This window comes from Lontra canadensis, unplaced genomic scaffold (assembly GCF_010015895.1).
Source record: "Lontra canadensis isolate GAN:19392208 unplaced genomic scaffold, GSC_riverotter_1.0 scaffold27, whole genome shotgun sequence".
Taxonomy (NCBI): domain Eukaryota; kingdom Metazoa; phylum Chordata; class Mammalia; order Carnivora; family Mustelidae; genus Lontra; species Lontra canadensis.
Window position 1 is genome coordinate 6,897,694 of NW_022631021.1, and position 15,761 is coordinate 6,913,454.

Here is a 15,761-nt window from a genome sequence, read left to right on the forward strand (position 1 = left end):
GGTATAAATTTCTAGCATCAGATAAACCTTGATTTAATTATAGACCTATTCAATCATGTAAAATGAGTTATTCTTTGGCTAGGTTTACAGAACGTATTCCTATTGAGGCTCTATGCAGAAGGACAGTTTATATCCACAAAGAACATATTAAAAACTCTTCAGAAATTAAACCTCTTCTCTAAAGGCACATAGTACTTTAAAACTTACTGAAGAATTTTTTCATATTTTTAATAATCCAGTAAGTGCAAAGATTATATTCTATATTTGGTAATATAATCCAACTGCTTTAAACAATTTAAGATTTTTCTATAAATTTATCACCTATTTTTAATGATAGAACAATTTTTACATTTTCTTACGTGAAGCTTTTGCTTTGAAAGCTATGAGCTGAAACAGGTGGATTTCTGACTAAAGTGGTTTCTTATGATCATGTCAGCAACCTAGCCTTTTTTCTGAAAACTTTGCAAATTTTTTCTTTTAACTCTAGCATATTGTCCATTACAGAGTATATTTTAACAATACATGATAGACTATCTAAAGTCCAAACTATTCCCAAATGCTCATCAATAAATTTTAAACCCTTTTTAATCTCATAAAAGGTAGGGAACTGACACCAATATAATGTGCTAATGTTCAGTAATTCTGGGCACAGAAATATTTCCCTATCCCTGTATTAAATAATACTGAGAACAAAAATAGTTAATCTGCTTCCTTTAGGAAATGCTCCTGACCATGAAACTACTAAAATAGCTTTGTTGCTCAGTAGGACTTACTTCAAGACTTCTCATTTCATTATATCCACTAATCCAAAACTTACATCATACATTTAGCCCAATTCTACCCTGTTCTTCACCTTTCAAAGCCTTAATTAAAGTGGTCCAGCCCATTCCAATCCCTTAAATTTTTATAAATATCCTATTTTTCTCTTTCTTGTTTTCCCTTACTACATTTAGTCTAATAAACTTAGCTTTGCTAGTTGACAGCCTAATCACGCTGAATAATTTAAGGAGGATTAATAATATAGTCAGTAGATTCAGAATCTTAAATCTCTGTTCTTGTTTTCTGCCTGCTGGTTTACCTATATGGAAATGCATGTCCTGCCAACCCCCTCAAACCTCAAGTCTAAGACTGAACTCCTTTTCTTCCCTCTTCTACTTTTCCCACCTGTCACCATCATGTCATGGGGTGGGAGAAGTTGTCCTATTCCCTTTCTGTGCCCACAACTACTTTCTCAGTTGGAAGTCTTGAAATCATATTCACATTTTTTTGCCCTTTGAATAGCTAAACAGTTCCCAAGTCCCACTGATAGAAATAGCAAACAAAAAGAAACAACTGGATGATTATCCATCAGTGAGAATACTTGAAATAACATTACATACAATGTAATGATATAGCTTTATTTTTCAATATAGAAAAATATATACTGTATGATGGTATGATGGTAGGTAGAACAGTGTATCTATTACCTCATTTTTTATGCTGTTGCACATAAACACATTAGAAGTCTGGCTGCTTTCTCAAGGAAATGAAATTTGGAGTAAAGATGGGAAGTGAATATTTACTCTTTTTTAATAAATAGATATTACTCTTTTTTAATAAATAGATTTTATTCTATTTAAATTTAAAGACCTTGTTAAGCCTTTTTATGGATAAAAATAATGACAGATAAAATAGTGGCATACATCTACCAAGTACATACTGGTTTTAGAGAAGACTTTTATGTCCCATTTTATTGAAATGTGGGAGTAGGTTGGGCAGTTACTGAGACTTCGAAAAATTTAATTCTGGAATTCTTAGTACCGTCATTTCCCCCAGGTTACTGAATGTTGTTTTTTTCCTACTTGAGCTTCTGAGGTTCTAGGAAATTTTATTTAGAGGTCTAGGTTACTAAGCAGTACTGCTCAGAGCTCTTTACATGATCACTAACAGTGGATTCAGGTGATTTTTTTACCCACTCACCCATTTTTAGGCCTGTAAGCAAAAAAAAAAAAAAAAAAAAAAAAAATTGAAAAAATCTTTTTCAGGAGACGTTTATTTCTGTTTAAAAACCAGTGTTATTAAGGGAGTTACTACACTAGTTGACATTTGATGTTTGATTTATATAATTATAAATAAAATGCACATTTTAAGGAAAGCCAGTCTTAACAGTCTGAAAATGAAGTTGCTCAAGAGATTTCATTAGAAAGTAAGCCTTAAGGGCTGAGGTCAAAAAAGGACATTGCTATTTTGTGATGACAGTATTTGTTAATGTCTCCTGTGGTGCTGTGTGCCCACTTGGGTGGTCCATAAATATAATTTGAAATAAAATGGTACCAGACTCTTACTGTGGTGATTTAGAAGGCCTATTTGAATATGGACTATCAATTTAACACCTTCTACCACGTATTGGGTGAAGCTAATTAACTTTAGCTTACAGGAATTTTGTCATTAAATAAGAAGATGCAATTCAGGATTCAGGCAGTGGCCTTTAAAACACATACACACACACACAACTGTATATAGCCTTTTTGTTTTATAGTCTGAAAATTTGGGGGTGGGGATGGGAAAGTTAAGCATAGTTAGATTTATTCTATAAGACAAAGATTTAGTCCATAAGATGAAGATAAATCAACTCTTAGAATAGTGATAATTTTGATAGCCTTTTTAAAGAAAGTTACATGATTTCTTTGAGGAATACAACATTAATAGCTATTACAGTTCGCACACTTTTAGAAGATATTGACATATATTTTACTGAGAATCATAGTCCTATTTGTCTTGAAATTTTAAGGTAAATTTATAGATGTCTTAATTTCTAGGATTCGATATGGTCATTTAGTTTTACTACCTATTATTCCTGTGTTTTTTCATTTAACAAGTGTTTATTAACGTCCACTGTGTGTCAGGCACTATTCTAGGTGCTAGTGATTTAACAGTGACCAAACAGTCCTATATTCCTGTCCCCATGAAGCTTACTTAGTAGAAGGAGATAAGTATGTCAAGTGGTAAGTATTAGGGAGAAAAATAAAGTGCTAAAGGAGAGTAAGTAGTGGCCAGAAGTAGAGATGATTTAAAATTTTGAGTAGAAAGGAAATTCTTACTAAGAAGCTGTGACGTGAGCAAAAAGACTTTCAGGAAGTAAGGAGCAAAGGCAGCTATCTGGGGAAGACTGCCTTAGAACAGAAGTAACAGCAAGTGCAGAGCGGACGTATGCTAGAGGAAGTAGAGGAACAAAGAACAGTCAAGTTTAAGGACTAGCTTTTACTTTCAGATGCAAGATTGTGAGCAGAAGAATGACATGATATACTCATGGGATCATTTAATTAGTGTATTGCATATGGACCAGGGCTTGGAATACTTTTTCTGTAAATGGATAAGATAGCAAAGGGGTGCCTGGGTGGCTCAGTGGGTTAAGCCTCTGCCTTTGGCTCGGGTCATGATCTCAGAGTCCTGGGATGGAGCCCCCACATTGGGTTCTCTGCTCAGCAGGGAGTCTGCTTCCCCTCTCCTCCACTTACCTCTCTACCCACTTGTGATCTCTGTCAAATAAATAATAAAAAATTTCAAAAAATCTTTTTAAAAAAAGGATAAGATGGCAAATATTTTAGGTGTTTTGAGACACACTGTTCAACTGCCCTTGCAGTATAAAAGCTTAGACAGTACATTATGGATGGCTGTGGCCATGTTCCAGTAAAACTTAGAAAAACAGCTGATGGGCTAAATGTAACCCTTGGGTTATAATTTGCCAACCCCTGAAATATAGACCATAATAAACCCAAGGACAAAAACAGGTTGACAGGAAGCTTTTGCAGTAACCAGCAGAGGGCTTGTGGTGGTGATGCAGGTGGCAAAAAGTGGTCAGATGCTGATGTATTTTGAAGGTAGAGCCAATAGGATTGGCTATTGCTGAGGAATCTGCTATAGGATAGGAGAGAAAAAGGAGTCGGGGTGATGACTATCTTTTTTAGCATTTTAATTAGAAAATGTTACTTAATATTTTATATTCTACGTATTAGGTTATATCTAGAATAGTTGTCTTTAAAATCTATTTGTAGCTACTAAGATTATCTTTTTTTTTTTTCTTTGAGCCTGTTTGACTTTGTTTTGTTCCTGGTATGCCTTTGTAAATTGAGGACTATTAAGATAACCTATTAACTTCTTAGTCTCACTGTTGGTCATTGCACATTTTCTCATTAGATTTCCCTCACAGCTGAAAGCAAGTGTGGTCATGTGGTATGTGGGGTTAGGGCATTACCTATGGTCAAGAAAGCAAGCAAAATAAAGATGTTAGCCTGTTAGCTATCTAAGGGTTGCTCTATAAGACTTACCAATCCTGTGAAAATAATATAAAGAGCCTGCCTTATTTTAATAATGTGTTTTTTAAAATGTTTAAAATGAATAGTTCTTGATGAAGTGTGTATAAACTATTAGATAAAGCCTTTGAACTATACTTACTGACTTCACTATTTCTCACGCTACCACCAGTCTTCGAAGCACACCTACCTTCATTCGCTCTTTCTCCATGCCCTGTCAGTTGCTAAGGGATGCAGCTTGTTGCCAGAATGACCTTCATGTCTCACATGAATTGCTCTACCTTTTAACTAGTGCTCCACTCTGACCCACACTACACAGTGCTGTTAGCTTAATTGTTCTGAAGCTGTGATTAAACTTACACATGATCTGAGTTTTGAAGGCTTGTTAAACACAGATGGCAGATTGTTGATTCAGTAAATCTGAGGTGGGACTCCAGGATTTTCTGAGGGTTCTGGTCTGAGAGTCACACTGTGGAAACCACTGTTCTAAGGTACACTGATAATACCATTCCTCCAGTAGAAACCTTAAGTACCTCTGACAAATTCAGTCTAGGATTGAAGGACTACCTGTTTTTTCATACATCTTCTGAACATGGTCATCTTTTCCACCTTTGCTTTTCAGCTGTTTGTTCTTGAAATTTCACAACTAGTTTCTGTGCCGCCCAGCCCATATTCATCACTCGGAGTCCTATCTGATGTTTATATCAAACTTGACGCTCTTTTTTGAACCTTTACACATGTTCAGTCTCTTTTTATCCTTTGAATTCTCATGACATTTACTTTTTATGACATTACCTTACTCTCTCTTAATTTATAGTCTTTTTTTTTTTTTTTAAGATTTTATTTATTTGTCAGAGTGAGCACAGGCAGACAGAATGGCAGGCAGAGGCAGAGGGAGAAGCAGGCTCCCCGCTGAGCAAGGAGCTGGATGTGGGACTCAATCCCAGGACGCTGGGATCATGACCTGAGCCGAAGGCAGCGGCTCAACCAACTGAGCCACCCAGGCGTCCCTATAGTCATTTATATATATTATCTCACTTATACTTTTTTTTTCCTCTTCTACTTTTTAAAAACATTTTCTTAAGTAATCTCTGTGCCCAACATGAAGCTCAAACTCACAACCCCTAGATCAGAAGTTGCATGCTGTCCTGACTGAGCCACACAGATGCTCCTGTTCTTGTCTTTTATAGGAACTTAAGCTCCTTGAGGATAAGAAAAATATATATTTTTCTTTCTCCCTCAGAGCAACAGTTTCTAGAATTAAGCCAGTTTTTAATTTTTTTATATTTTAAAAAGTGTTATTAAAGTATCACAAAATATTAGTATACCTATCATCTTATAGTTTCTTGCTTACTTTATGTGTTGGAAGAAATCCATTATACTTTCTAAGTACCTTATGATTTCCTTATGTACCTTATGTTTCCTGATTCTGCTGCTCATCTATAGTGTTATAATTTCTGTTCTTTGGACTTTTGATGCACTATAAGCCATATCTTTTTTTCTTGATTTCCTCCCCCCAAGCCTCTAGTTTTGATTGAGTTAAAAAAAAAAAAAAAGACATGCTTTATGTGAAATACGCAAAGCACCTTGTATGTCTGAAAAGTATTTTGCCCTCGACTGATATAATTGATGGGTAATTTGGTTGTGCTTAGAATTCTACATAAGAAATTATTTATGTATATATTTATTATTAAATTATTTTATTTATTATTATGTTATTATTTATTCAGGAACTTTAAAGGCATGCATGATCATCTTTCTTTCATTTTTAACTAGTGAGAAATCTAATGCCAGTCTATTTCTTCTTTTGAAGCTAACTTTATAAGTTCTCTTTTCTTCACCCTCTCTTGGGGAGCTCGTCCTCATTAGTTGCTGAGTATCTTCAGCTGATCATCTGTTTTATCTGTATTTTATATTTTATGCCTACCATTTTACTTTGGATTCTTGAGTATATGTTTAGCTTTATCTTCAAACTATGTCCCAAATTTTTTGTTTCATATAACAAAGTCTTAACTTTCCTCAAGTACTTGGTCTGATGTTTTAAGCGTAAAAGATGTAATATTTTCTTGTATGTAATATTTTCTTATGGATGTAATATTTTCTTCAATTATGGATGTAATATTTTCTTCAATTCCTGATGGTCTAAACCTTTATCTTAATGGTTTCCTTTAAATAAAATGACAATTCTGTTTATCTTGGAACAGTTCTGTTGATCTTGTTCTTTCTTCTTCATGCTGATATTTTCTATATATATCTGACGATGTATTCATATTTATGTTAATTTGTATTTAAGTGACGGAAACTTCTAGGAAGCCTCATCATGGGAACTCTGTGACTTGGGGTTTCTAGTGATCCTTAAATTATATTTTAAAATAAATGGAAGGGAAACCAGTTGTTTTATTAGAGACCTTTTAGTGTGGCTTTTCATATTCCAGATTATTATTGACATCTCTCATCACCTGATGGCTTTCTTCCCATTCTGTTTGCTGTTAAGAGATTGGTGCTGGCTTTATTCCTATACTATAACTTTAATGAGGTCCTGGGAAAGACAAGAAACAAATGACTGTGTCCAGTCTGTCATCTTGAACCAAAAAGTTTTGTTCTCAGCAGATTGAAATAGTTCTTCATGGTTAAGTACTATAAATTTATAATCTTTTACTCGACAAATAATAGGTTTGTGAATTGATAACTTTGATTTCAATCTACCCATCAAATGCTACCATACCTTTGTCTTCATTGTCTGTATTTGGCTTCAGATAACTGAGTGAACAGAGAAGAGACTAATATATTAGCCAGATATAAGTGTATTAATTTGCCATGGGAAGTATAACCATTAAAGAAACTAGAGGCTCAGGGTTAGTGAATTCTCACCAGAGAGAAGGAATCTGTATGGGAAACCAAATTTATAGTCACATACTTTCTAGGTAGGCATGTAGTCAAGAAAAGGGTCTCATTGATCTTATTGACTGGTACATCCAGCTGAGATAGCTTGATGTAGTGTCCATTGTGAAGTGAGGTTGCCATGCAGACCAGAAAATTAGGTATTGACCAGGGCATCATTTTTCTTGGATTTTGCCTGAGATCCAGAAAGTCTCTTGATGTTAAATTCATTGTCTAGGTGACATTTTAATTGTATTGATAAAAGCTAAACTAAGACAGAATAGGAAAGTTAATTAGGTATAAGCTTTCTAGGTTCTCTGGAGTCTATGCCAAAGCCAACGTAGGTAGTTTTATGAAACTTCTCAGCCATTTACATAGAGATTCTTGCTCAAGGCTGCTAACTCCTAAAACAGTCTTTTCTTTAAAAAAAAAAAAAAAATCACATGTAGATTTCTCTTTAAATTTAATTCTTGAAAGATCAGTTTATCCTGTCACTATATACCACAAGCAGATATTATCTCATTGTCACTTACAAAGACACTGATACTTAGAAGTTAAATGACTCACCACAGAATCTCATGGTATATGGGGCAGACCCAAGAACTAAATCTCACTTTTCTATCTTGACCTTTAATATTTTCTACTATACCCATTAAACTATTATTGTTTTATGAAAGAAATAAAGAAGTGGAAAACAATTGTTTTCTGTTTATTTTAGATTTGACTATCCTTGGTCAATTAAGACTAATAGCAAATCTTTTTAATTTAGAGTTTAATAATAAGTTTGTGATTATTTCTATAGGTTATATGCTAATGCTTATCTTTGTAGCTCCTTTTTATAAATCTTATGTGGACAGTGAGTAATACAAATGAAATTAGGAACATTCTTTCTTGGATCATACGTATCTTAGCACCTTTGAAATACATTAAAGTTACATAAATGTAACAGAGCTCAACACAAATTATATTTGTTTTTAAAAATAATCGCTGTAAAACTCAATCTTTAAGGTAAAATATCTGGCAAGTCCTATCTTTATTAACCTGATATAATTTGTATATTCATAAAATATAATAAAACTATTTCCTTTAGAATTTCTGTGATTCTGTATGTTTACCAATTCTTTCCCTTTTACCCATCCCTCCATTAAAATTTACAAAATATTGATTTAACAATATCCTCCTTGTTAAATTTTAAAATAAATATAGAACTTTGGTTTTTATTACATATTTTTTTTTCTGCCCTTTTTTAAAAATTTGGATGTGTGTTGTATCTCAAAACTTCTTACGTGTATATATTTTCTATGCTATAAGTCCGTTTGACAGTGGTGATTAACTGGGATTTTACTTTCAAAATCTTCAATCCAACCCTTTTTTTCTGTCTGACAGCTCACGTTTTCTCTTGGATTGTCTCCTGACTTAGTGAGCCTCTGTCTACTCTCAATCCCTTTTGCTAGTTTATACGCCACTCATGTAATTCTCTTTCTTAAAATCATTTGATAAATAATTCCTAATCATATCACAATAAAGTCAAGCCTCCTTAGTTTGTATACAGCTAAGATTTACATGTCTGTTTTAAATATTCAGTAGTATCAAGACCCTAATCAGAAATCAAAATTAGTATAATCATGGACAACCATGAGAAATAAGGTGGTATTCTAAACAGTCCAATCTTCTGCCAGTTTTTTGTCACTAGTCAAACAAAATATTCGCTTTAAAGTTCATTCTCCCATGATACATGATTTTGCTCCAAGGCCTTTTTTATATATGCATATGTAATATAAGGATTTGTTTTATAAATAAAGTATGAATATAGAGTGTAATTAATTCTAAGTTGATTTCAGGTAAAAGTATAACATGATGATGGCTTAATTGTGGCTTAAGTCAACACTAAATCTTTTAGAAATGTATTTGAAGTAGAAGGTGTGATTTAGCATAGTTAATAACCAAAGTTATCTTAGCGGCAATCAACATATATCAATAATAACGTAACAAATACTCCAAAAGGAAACAAATATATAATAAAAGTATATCTGGTATATTTACAAAGGTTGCTGCTACACTGAAAAACAGATTTAATTACACTTTATGTTATTTACCTATTTGATGATAAATGAGAAGAGATGGAGGAAGGGTAGTAGTGTCGGTATTCAAAAGACTTTTGATTTATATTATGTGCTCCAGATGCCCTTTCTTGGCTCCTTTAATTTTGACCTTTTTTGTACTTTTTTTTAGAAAAATATGTCTTATCTGAGCCCCTATTTTAATTTTTCTTTTTTTTTTAAGATTTTTTTTTTAAATTTATTTATTTGAGAGAGATCACAAGTAGACAGAGAGGTAGGCAGAGAGAGAGAGAGAGAGATGCAGTCTCCCTGCTGAGCAGAGAGCCCAATGCGGGACTCGATACCAGGACCCTGAGATCATGACCTGAGCTGAAGGCAGCGGCTTAATCCACTGAGCCACCCAGGCGCCCCTCTTTTTTTTTTTTTTTAAAGATTTTATTTATTCCTTTGACAGAGGTCACAAGTAGGCAGAGAGGCAGGCAGAGAGAGTTGTGGGGGCGGGGGTGGGGAGCAGTTTCCCCACTGAGCAGAGAACCCATGCAGGGCTTGATCCCAGGAGCCTGGGATCATGACCTGAGCCGAAGGCAGAGGCTTTAACCCACTGAGCCACCCAGGTGCCCCCCTATTTTAACTTTTCATTGTTAATTGTACTCTAGTTTAATTAGAACTTTTATATTTCCTTTTGAGGAACAACAGTCAGAAGTTTCCTGAACATTTTTGATTTTAGAATACAGTCCTTAAATGAAACACCCAGTGATTGAAATTTACTTTGAAGGTCAAACCAAATTCAAAATACCTAATTATTATTTTTTAAATAACTGCAGAAAGACATCTATAGTTCTCCTAGGTATCTGTAATTCAGGTAAACAGCTAGAAGATGACAGATGGTGAGGAGAGAAGCCCCTTCTGTTTATTCAGTGTGGAATCATCACTTGAATATAAAATATATGCATGCACTTATTAACCAGAATTCTTCTGTGGTCATATACCACTTTATATAAATATAAACATAATGACATATACCTAACAATGACTACCTTTTAATCTTGTGTTAGAAGGTTTGCATCAAATCTACAACCTTTGAAAATGGTAAACATGTAAAATAATATGATAAGGAAAAATACTTAAGGTATATTTATTGTGGTGGGCAAAAGAATCAGTGAATATAATAAGCCAATTTAAAATGTCACTGAATGGATTATTAGACCTCTGTGGAAAAATGATTTGATTTTACTTGCTTCTGCTAGCTCAGCCTCTGTCTTAAAATCTTTGTTCTGGCCCTGAGATTTCTAATTCAGTGAATTTTTTACCCCAAAGTATCTTTAAGTATGGCAATGGCTAATAGAACTTTTATTTTTTAAGTTTAGAACATTGTAACAATGCCGAGAAGGTTGAATGACTTTTTTCAAATATGTTTATACTTGTAAGATGAAGCTCATGTAATATTTAAACCACGGAACATACTGTTCTTGTTTTTAAAGTAATTGTGAATAGGCATTCTTTGCATAAATCCCAGCCTGTTCTTCTCTTCATTTTTGAAACATTCAAATTGGTTATGTTTATTTAAAGGCTTATTACTGCTTAGGAGATAACACATTACTGAATTATACATATTCAAATTTCACCAAATCCGTTTGTATCTGTATTTGTAACTGAACCAACGCAAGTTTGCTTCTTGGTGAGTCAGGAACTGCAGCAGATTGAGTCGTTGCACAAAGACGACTTTTATTTGTGGCAAAAAGGAGATCATGAAGAATGGCTTCCAAAGCTGTGACTCCCCAAGAAGGGGTGAATGAGTACCTTTTGTTTGGGTTTGTTTGTTTAGAGTTAGGATGAATGAATATTTAGATAGGGAAGCCTTGTCTTTGTGTGGAGGTAAGCATAAGGTTATGCATGAACCTTAGGAAAACATGTCTACACATATGTTAGATGTTATGTGAATGAGGCTGTGGCTCTTCTTTGGGCAGAGATTTTAGTATTATAGTGAGGTAAAGGTGATTGCTGGTCATTCCAAGTGTCACTCCTTGGTCCATCTGCACAGGCACAAGTTAAGGTTTTAGTTCAAATGGTCTGAGTGGTGCGGGCCAGCGGGAGGTCTTTTCAGGGCAGTTGTCACCTGAGGGGTGGTTTCCAGTTTCATTTGCCTGAGTTAAGAAGGAAGCCAGAAAGAAGAGCTTAAGGAAAAATGTAAAATAGAGATTAGTGAATGTAAGGGGGTGGGCAGTAAAGGTCAGGTGTTGGGGTCTACCTGGTGACACTTTTGACTATAGATACAGAAAAATAATGAACATAGACGCTGTAGTCGTGATACTGATGCCTAAGCATTACTACTGTTTACTGTTTACAGCTGTTACTTTACTACTTATAAAATCTTTATATTAGTTGTTTTCCTTGAGACCACTTGAGCAGCTCTTGAGAACTGTGTTCTTTATCATGGGTTCAGTTATACCTTGAAGTGGGAAAAAAATTAATATTAACTGTATGGAGATTTTGGTATATCTCTTTTCATCTTTTGAATGACCCTATAAGGAAATATGGTGGTATCTCCATTTTACATGCACAGAGTTTGAAGAGTTCAGATTTTCCCATTCACATGGCAAAGAAGGAGCCAAATGATATTTGACACTAAGTTTCTCGGAGACCACAGTCTGGGCTCTTCCTTCACCATACTGGACATTTTAGTTATACTTTCAAGACATATGCAGGTATCTTGTTTTGACATCCTTGGAATCTTGTCAGATTTTAGTTAAATTAGAAAATGTATTATGTAGCAATATAATTTTTAAATAAAATACCCTTTTTAAAAAGTTTAGCTTGGTTTGGCAGTTATGTTGAATATGAATGCCAAGTACACTGATGCATACTTTGGAATACTCAGGCTTATCTAAAAGTGACAAATCGAATAGAGGCATACCTCGTTTCTTTGCACTTGGGTTTATTGCACTTTGCAGATATTATATTGTTTACAGATTGAAGGTCTGCAGCAACCCTGCATGAACAAATCAGTTGGAGCCATTTTACAACAGCATTTGTTCAGTTCATATCTCTGTCATATTTGGTAATTTCTGTAAAATTTTCATCTTTTTCATTACTATTACATTTGTTATGGTGATCTGCAATCAGTGATTATGCATTGCTGGAAGCACAGGTGATGGTTAGATTTTAGCAATAAAGTATTTTTTTAAATTAAGGCATATACATTGTTTATTTAGACATAATGTTATTGCACATTTAATAGACCACAATTTGGTGTAAACATAACTTTTGTATGTACTGGGAAACCAAAAAGTTCATTTGATTCACTTTAGTGCAATATTCACTTTATTGAGGTGGCCTGGAACCTAACCTGCTCTATCTCTGAGGTATGGCTGTACTTATATTACTTTGAAGCAAGTTCTGTAATAGAGGTGAGAGTAAAGTATTGTGGGAGCAGAGTAAATGACTAACAGCTTTCCTGACTAGGTTTCTCCTCTGCTAGACTGAGCTCCCAGCACAGCACCCAGCTATAATGTTGGGTGCTAGTAACCACAGGAGAGGAGAGAAACATTTTTTCAGCCACTATTGCTTAAAACCTTTTTGGGTTTTGTTAGGAAGCTTTGAATATTCCTTCTAGACTTCTCTGTTGAGAAAGAGAGCAAAAATTTGAAGGAGGCCCTTGTGGGGATGGGGATCAATAGATCATCATTAGATTGGTAGTCCCAGCTTGTGAAAGGAAGATATTGCCTCTTTATTAAACTGCATGTTTCTCTGCCAGGGGAAAAAAAAAAAAAAAAAAAAAAAAAAGATTGCTTTGTCCAGTTGGTAGTGAATAATTCAGAAGTAAATGTTGAAGTATAGTGGAAGGGATTAAACCAGGTAAGATTTAGATTATCTATATATTTATATAACATATCTAAAACTTTATGTAACAAGTCTTATATTTGCATAAACTATAACCTAAAGGCTACTTTTCAGAAAACCATGCGATAACCCCCCAAATAAAGTGTATTAGAACCCTTGTGTAATAAACTGGGCTACAGAATTCCCAGCTCAATTTTATGTTCTAAGAGAAAATAGCACTTATGTATTGACACTGAAAAGAGAGTTCATAAAATTAGAAACCAATAATACATTTTCTTAATTACCAATAGGGTGTGATATTAGTCTCCTAGTTGCATGTGGAATTTCTTCCTATTGTCAATATTGGTTAAAATATGAAGAAATCATAATCATTTTTGTAATTGATAGACTAAAAAAGAAGTTGCCTTGTAAGGTAAGGATTTTCTTCTGTAATGAGTAAAGGCCCTCTGAAATTTGGAAGGTTAGAATCCTCTGTTAGCTGCAGAATATATAATTTTTCAGTCAAATACATTATATTCTGCTGTCCCAGACCTTTATGAATGGTTTAAGTAAATATTTCATTAGATATTATTTCTCAGACCTATGTCTATATGGAGGACTTTGTAAGCTAATGGAAATAATGTATTTGGATAAAATTAGTATGAAGTCTGACACAAATGTTAAATAACCAGTCTGCCACTGTCTCTTTAGGGTTGCATTTTTTTGAAAGAGAAAAGTATATGATTGATTGCTTTTGGTATATGATCTATTTTTAATTCAAGCTTAAATACTAATCTAAAATTCAAATGGTATCAGTAAATAACAATTTTGTATTTCTGTAGGACCAGCAGCCTTTTCAATAGCATTCCTAAAATGAAAAAAAAAAATCTCAAAACACCTCTCAAATTTGAGCTGTCCTAAGAATTGGATTCTTAGAAAAGTACAACTTAATTATAATCACATCTGATTACTTTGTTAATTTTTATTTCTTACCTTCATCAGGAAAACCTTATCTATTTTAGTTTAAGACATGTTTGGAACTCTAGGTTAAAATGCTGCTTCTATTTCAAATAAAGTGAACTGTCCACTATAATTTTTCTTATACCAAAGAGCCAGGATTACATTGGTGGCATTCATCTTTTTAAATGTCATATTATTTGGTAATTTAATATTGTACTAACACTGGAGGAGTGGGCTTTGGAGAAAAACCTAGATTTCAATCCTATCTTTAAAACTTACTGACTGTATGACTGTATGTTTTGGTTTATAATCTTATAGATATATTTTTAATAGTCCATTTCAAGAAAGAAACTATCTCACTGTTGTCCTTATTTACCTTATAGATCAATGTACTGTTACCCGGACATACCTGTTCCTTCATAAGTTCTGGTTCTTTAGTGCTGCATACTATTTTGGTAACTGGGCCTTTCTTGTGGTAAGTAGTACAGGTATCCTGGGGATAATTTTTGATTCTTACTTGCCCATTTGTATAACAGTAGTGCCATTGGATTTTAAATTCATTGCTTTCTGAATGATTTTAGATATAAGAAATAACATGGAGTTTATTTAAATTTACAGGTATTCTTGATTGGATTAATTGTATCCTGTTGTAAAGGGAAGAAATCAGTCATTGAAGGAGTAGATGAAGATGATTCAGACATAAGTGATGATGAGCCCTCTGTCTATTCTGTTTGACAGCCTCTGTCTTAGGGGTTTTATAAGGCTGACTGAATGTCTATTATGCATTTTTTAAAGTGTTAAACTAACATTAGGATGAACTGACTAGCTTCGTCAAAAATGGGAGCATGGCTATTAAAAAAACTATATTTTTTATGTTATCTGAAGTAACATTATTGTATCATAGATTAACATTTAAAATTGCTGTAATAATTCTATGTAAATATAAAACTATGGACTTTGTGAGGGAATGTTTGTGGAAATTTTTTTTCTCTAGTGTATAATAGTGTTGAATTGATTAAAAATCTTCCAGAATTAATATTCCCTCTTGTCACTTCTTAAAAACATAATAAATCACTTGTACCTGTGCATTTGGGTCTCTAGAGTAATGTGGAATTCTAAAGTGTCTATAACTGATTGTCTAAGTATAATACGATATAGCTGATAAATAAATGTTACTCCTCTATGCAGTTAGTTTTCTGTTTTCTACATTAAATCATTAATGCCATTCAAATATATTTCATGAGCAGATTTCAAGCTACTTTGTGTTGTAAGATCACAGCATTCATTCCAAGATGTGTTGTATTGTTCAGATATTAATCCATTAGGTATCTTACCATCTCTGTCATATTTAAGGCATGTACATTGTTGTAGATAGCTAACCTCAAAATTTGCCCTCCAACATAAATGGGAAAGTTGTCAAGAATAATTGATCTTCAGGGAAAAAAAAATTAGTTGACTGATTAGTTTAAGGTATGTGACATTGGGGTGCTTGGGTGGCTCAGTCAGTTAAGCATCCAGCTCTTGATCTCAGCTCAGTTCTTGATCTTGCGGTCGTGAGTTCAAGCCCCATATTGGGCTCCTTTCCAGGCACAGAACCAACTTACATATGACATCATATTTTGGCTTTAAAAATTTTTTTAATTAAAATTATTTTTTCATTCAAAAGATTTATTCTTTTCAAAAGTTATAAGGAATGCTATGTAATATTGATAGGGTATTTTGAACACACTTTGGGTAGTGAGAAATCATT

The 15,761-nt window shown here is 33.7% G+C and overlaps 1 protein-coding gene across 1 annotated transcript in view; it reads left to right on the forward strand.

Annotated features, from left to right (window-relative positions):
• LMBRD1 (LMBR1 domain containing 1) overlaps window positions 1-15,198 on the forward strand; it is a 134,551-nt gene extending 119,353 nt beyond the window's left edge. The window contains exons 15-16 of the mRNA XM_032864443.1: window positions 14,395-14,486; window positions 14,630-15,198. Of these exons, the coding sequence (XP_032720334.1) occupies window positions 14,395-14,486; window positions 14,630-14,746 (209 nt within the window). The 3' untranslated portion in view covers window positions 14,747-15,198. The remainder of the gene's footprint in view (window positions 1-14,394; window positions 14,487-14,629) is intronic.
• Window positions 15,199-15,761: the final 563 nt, after the last annotated feature.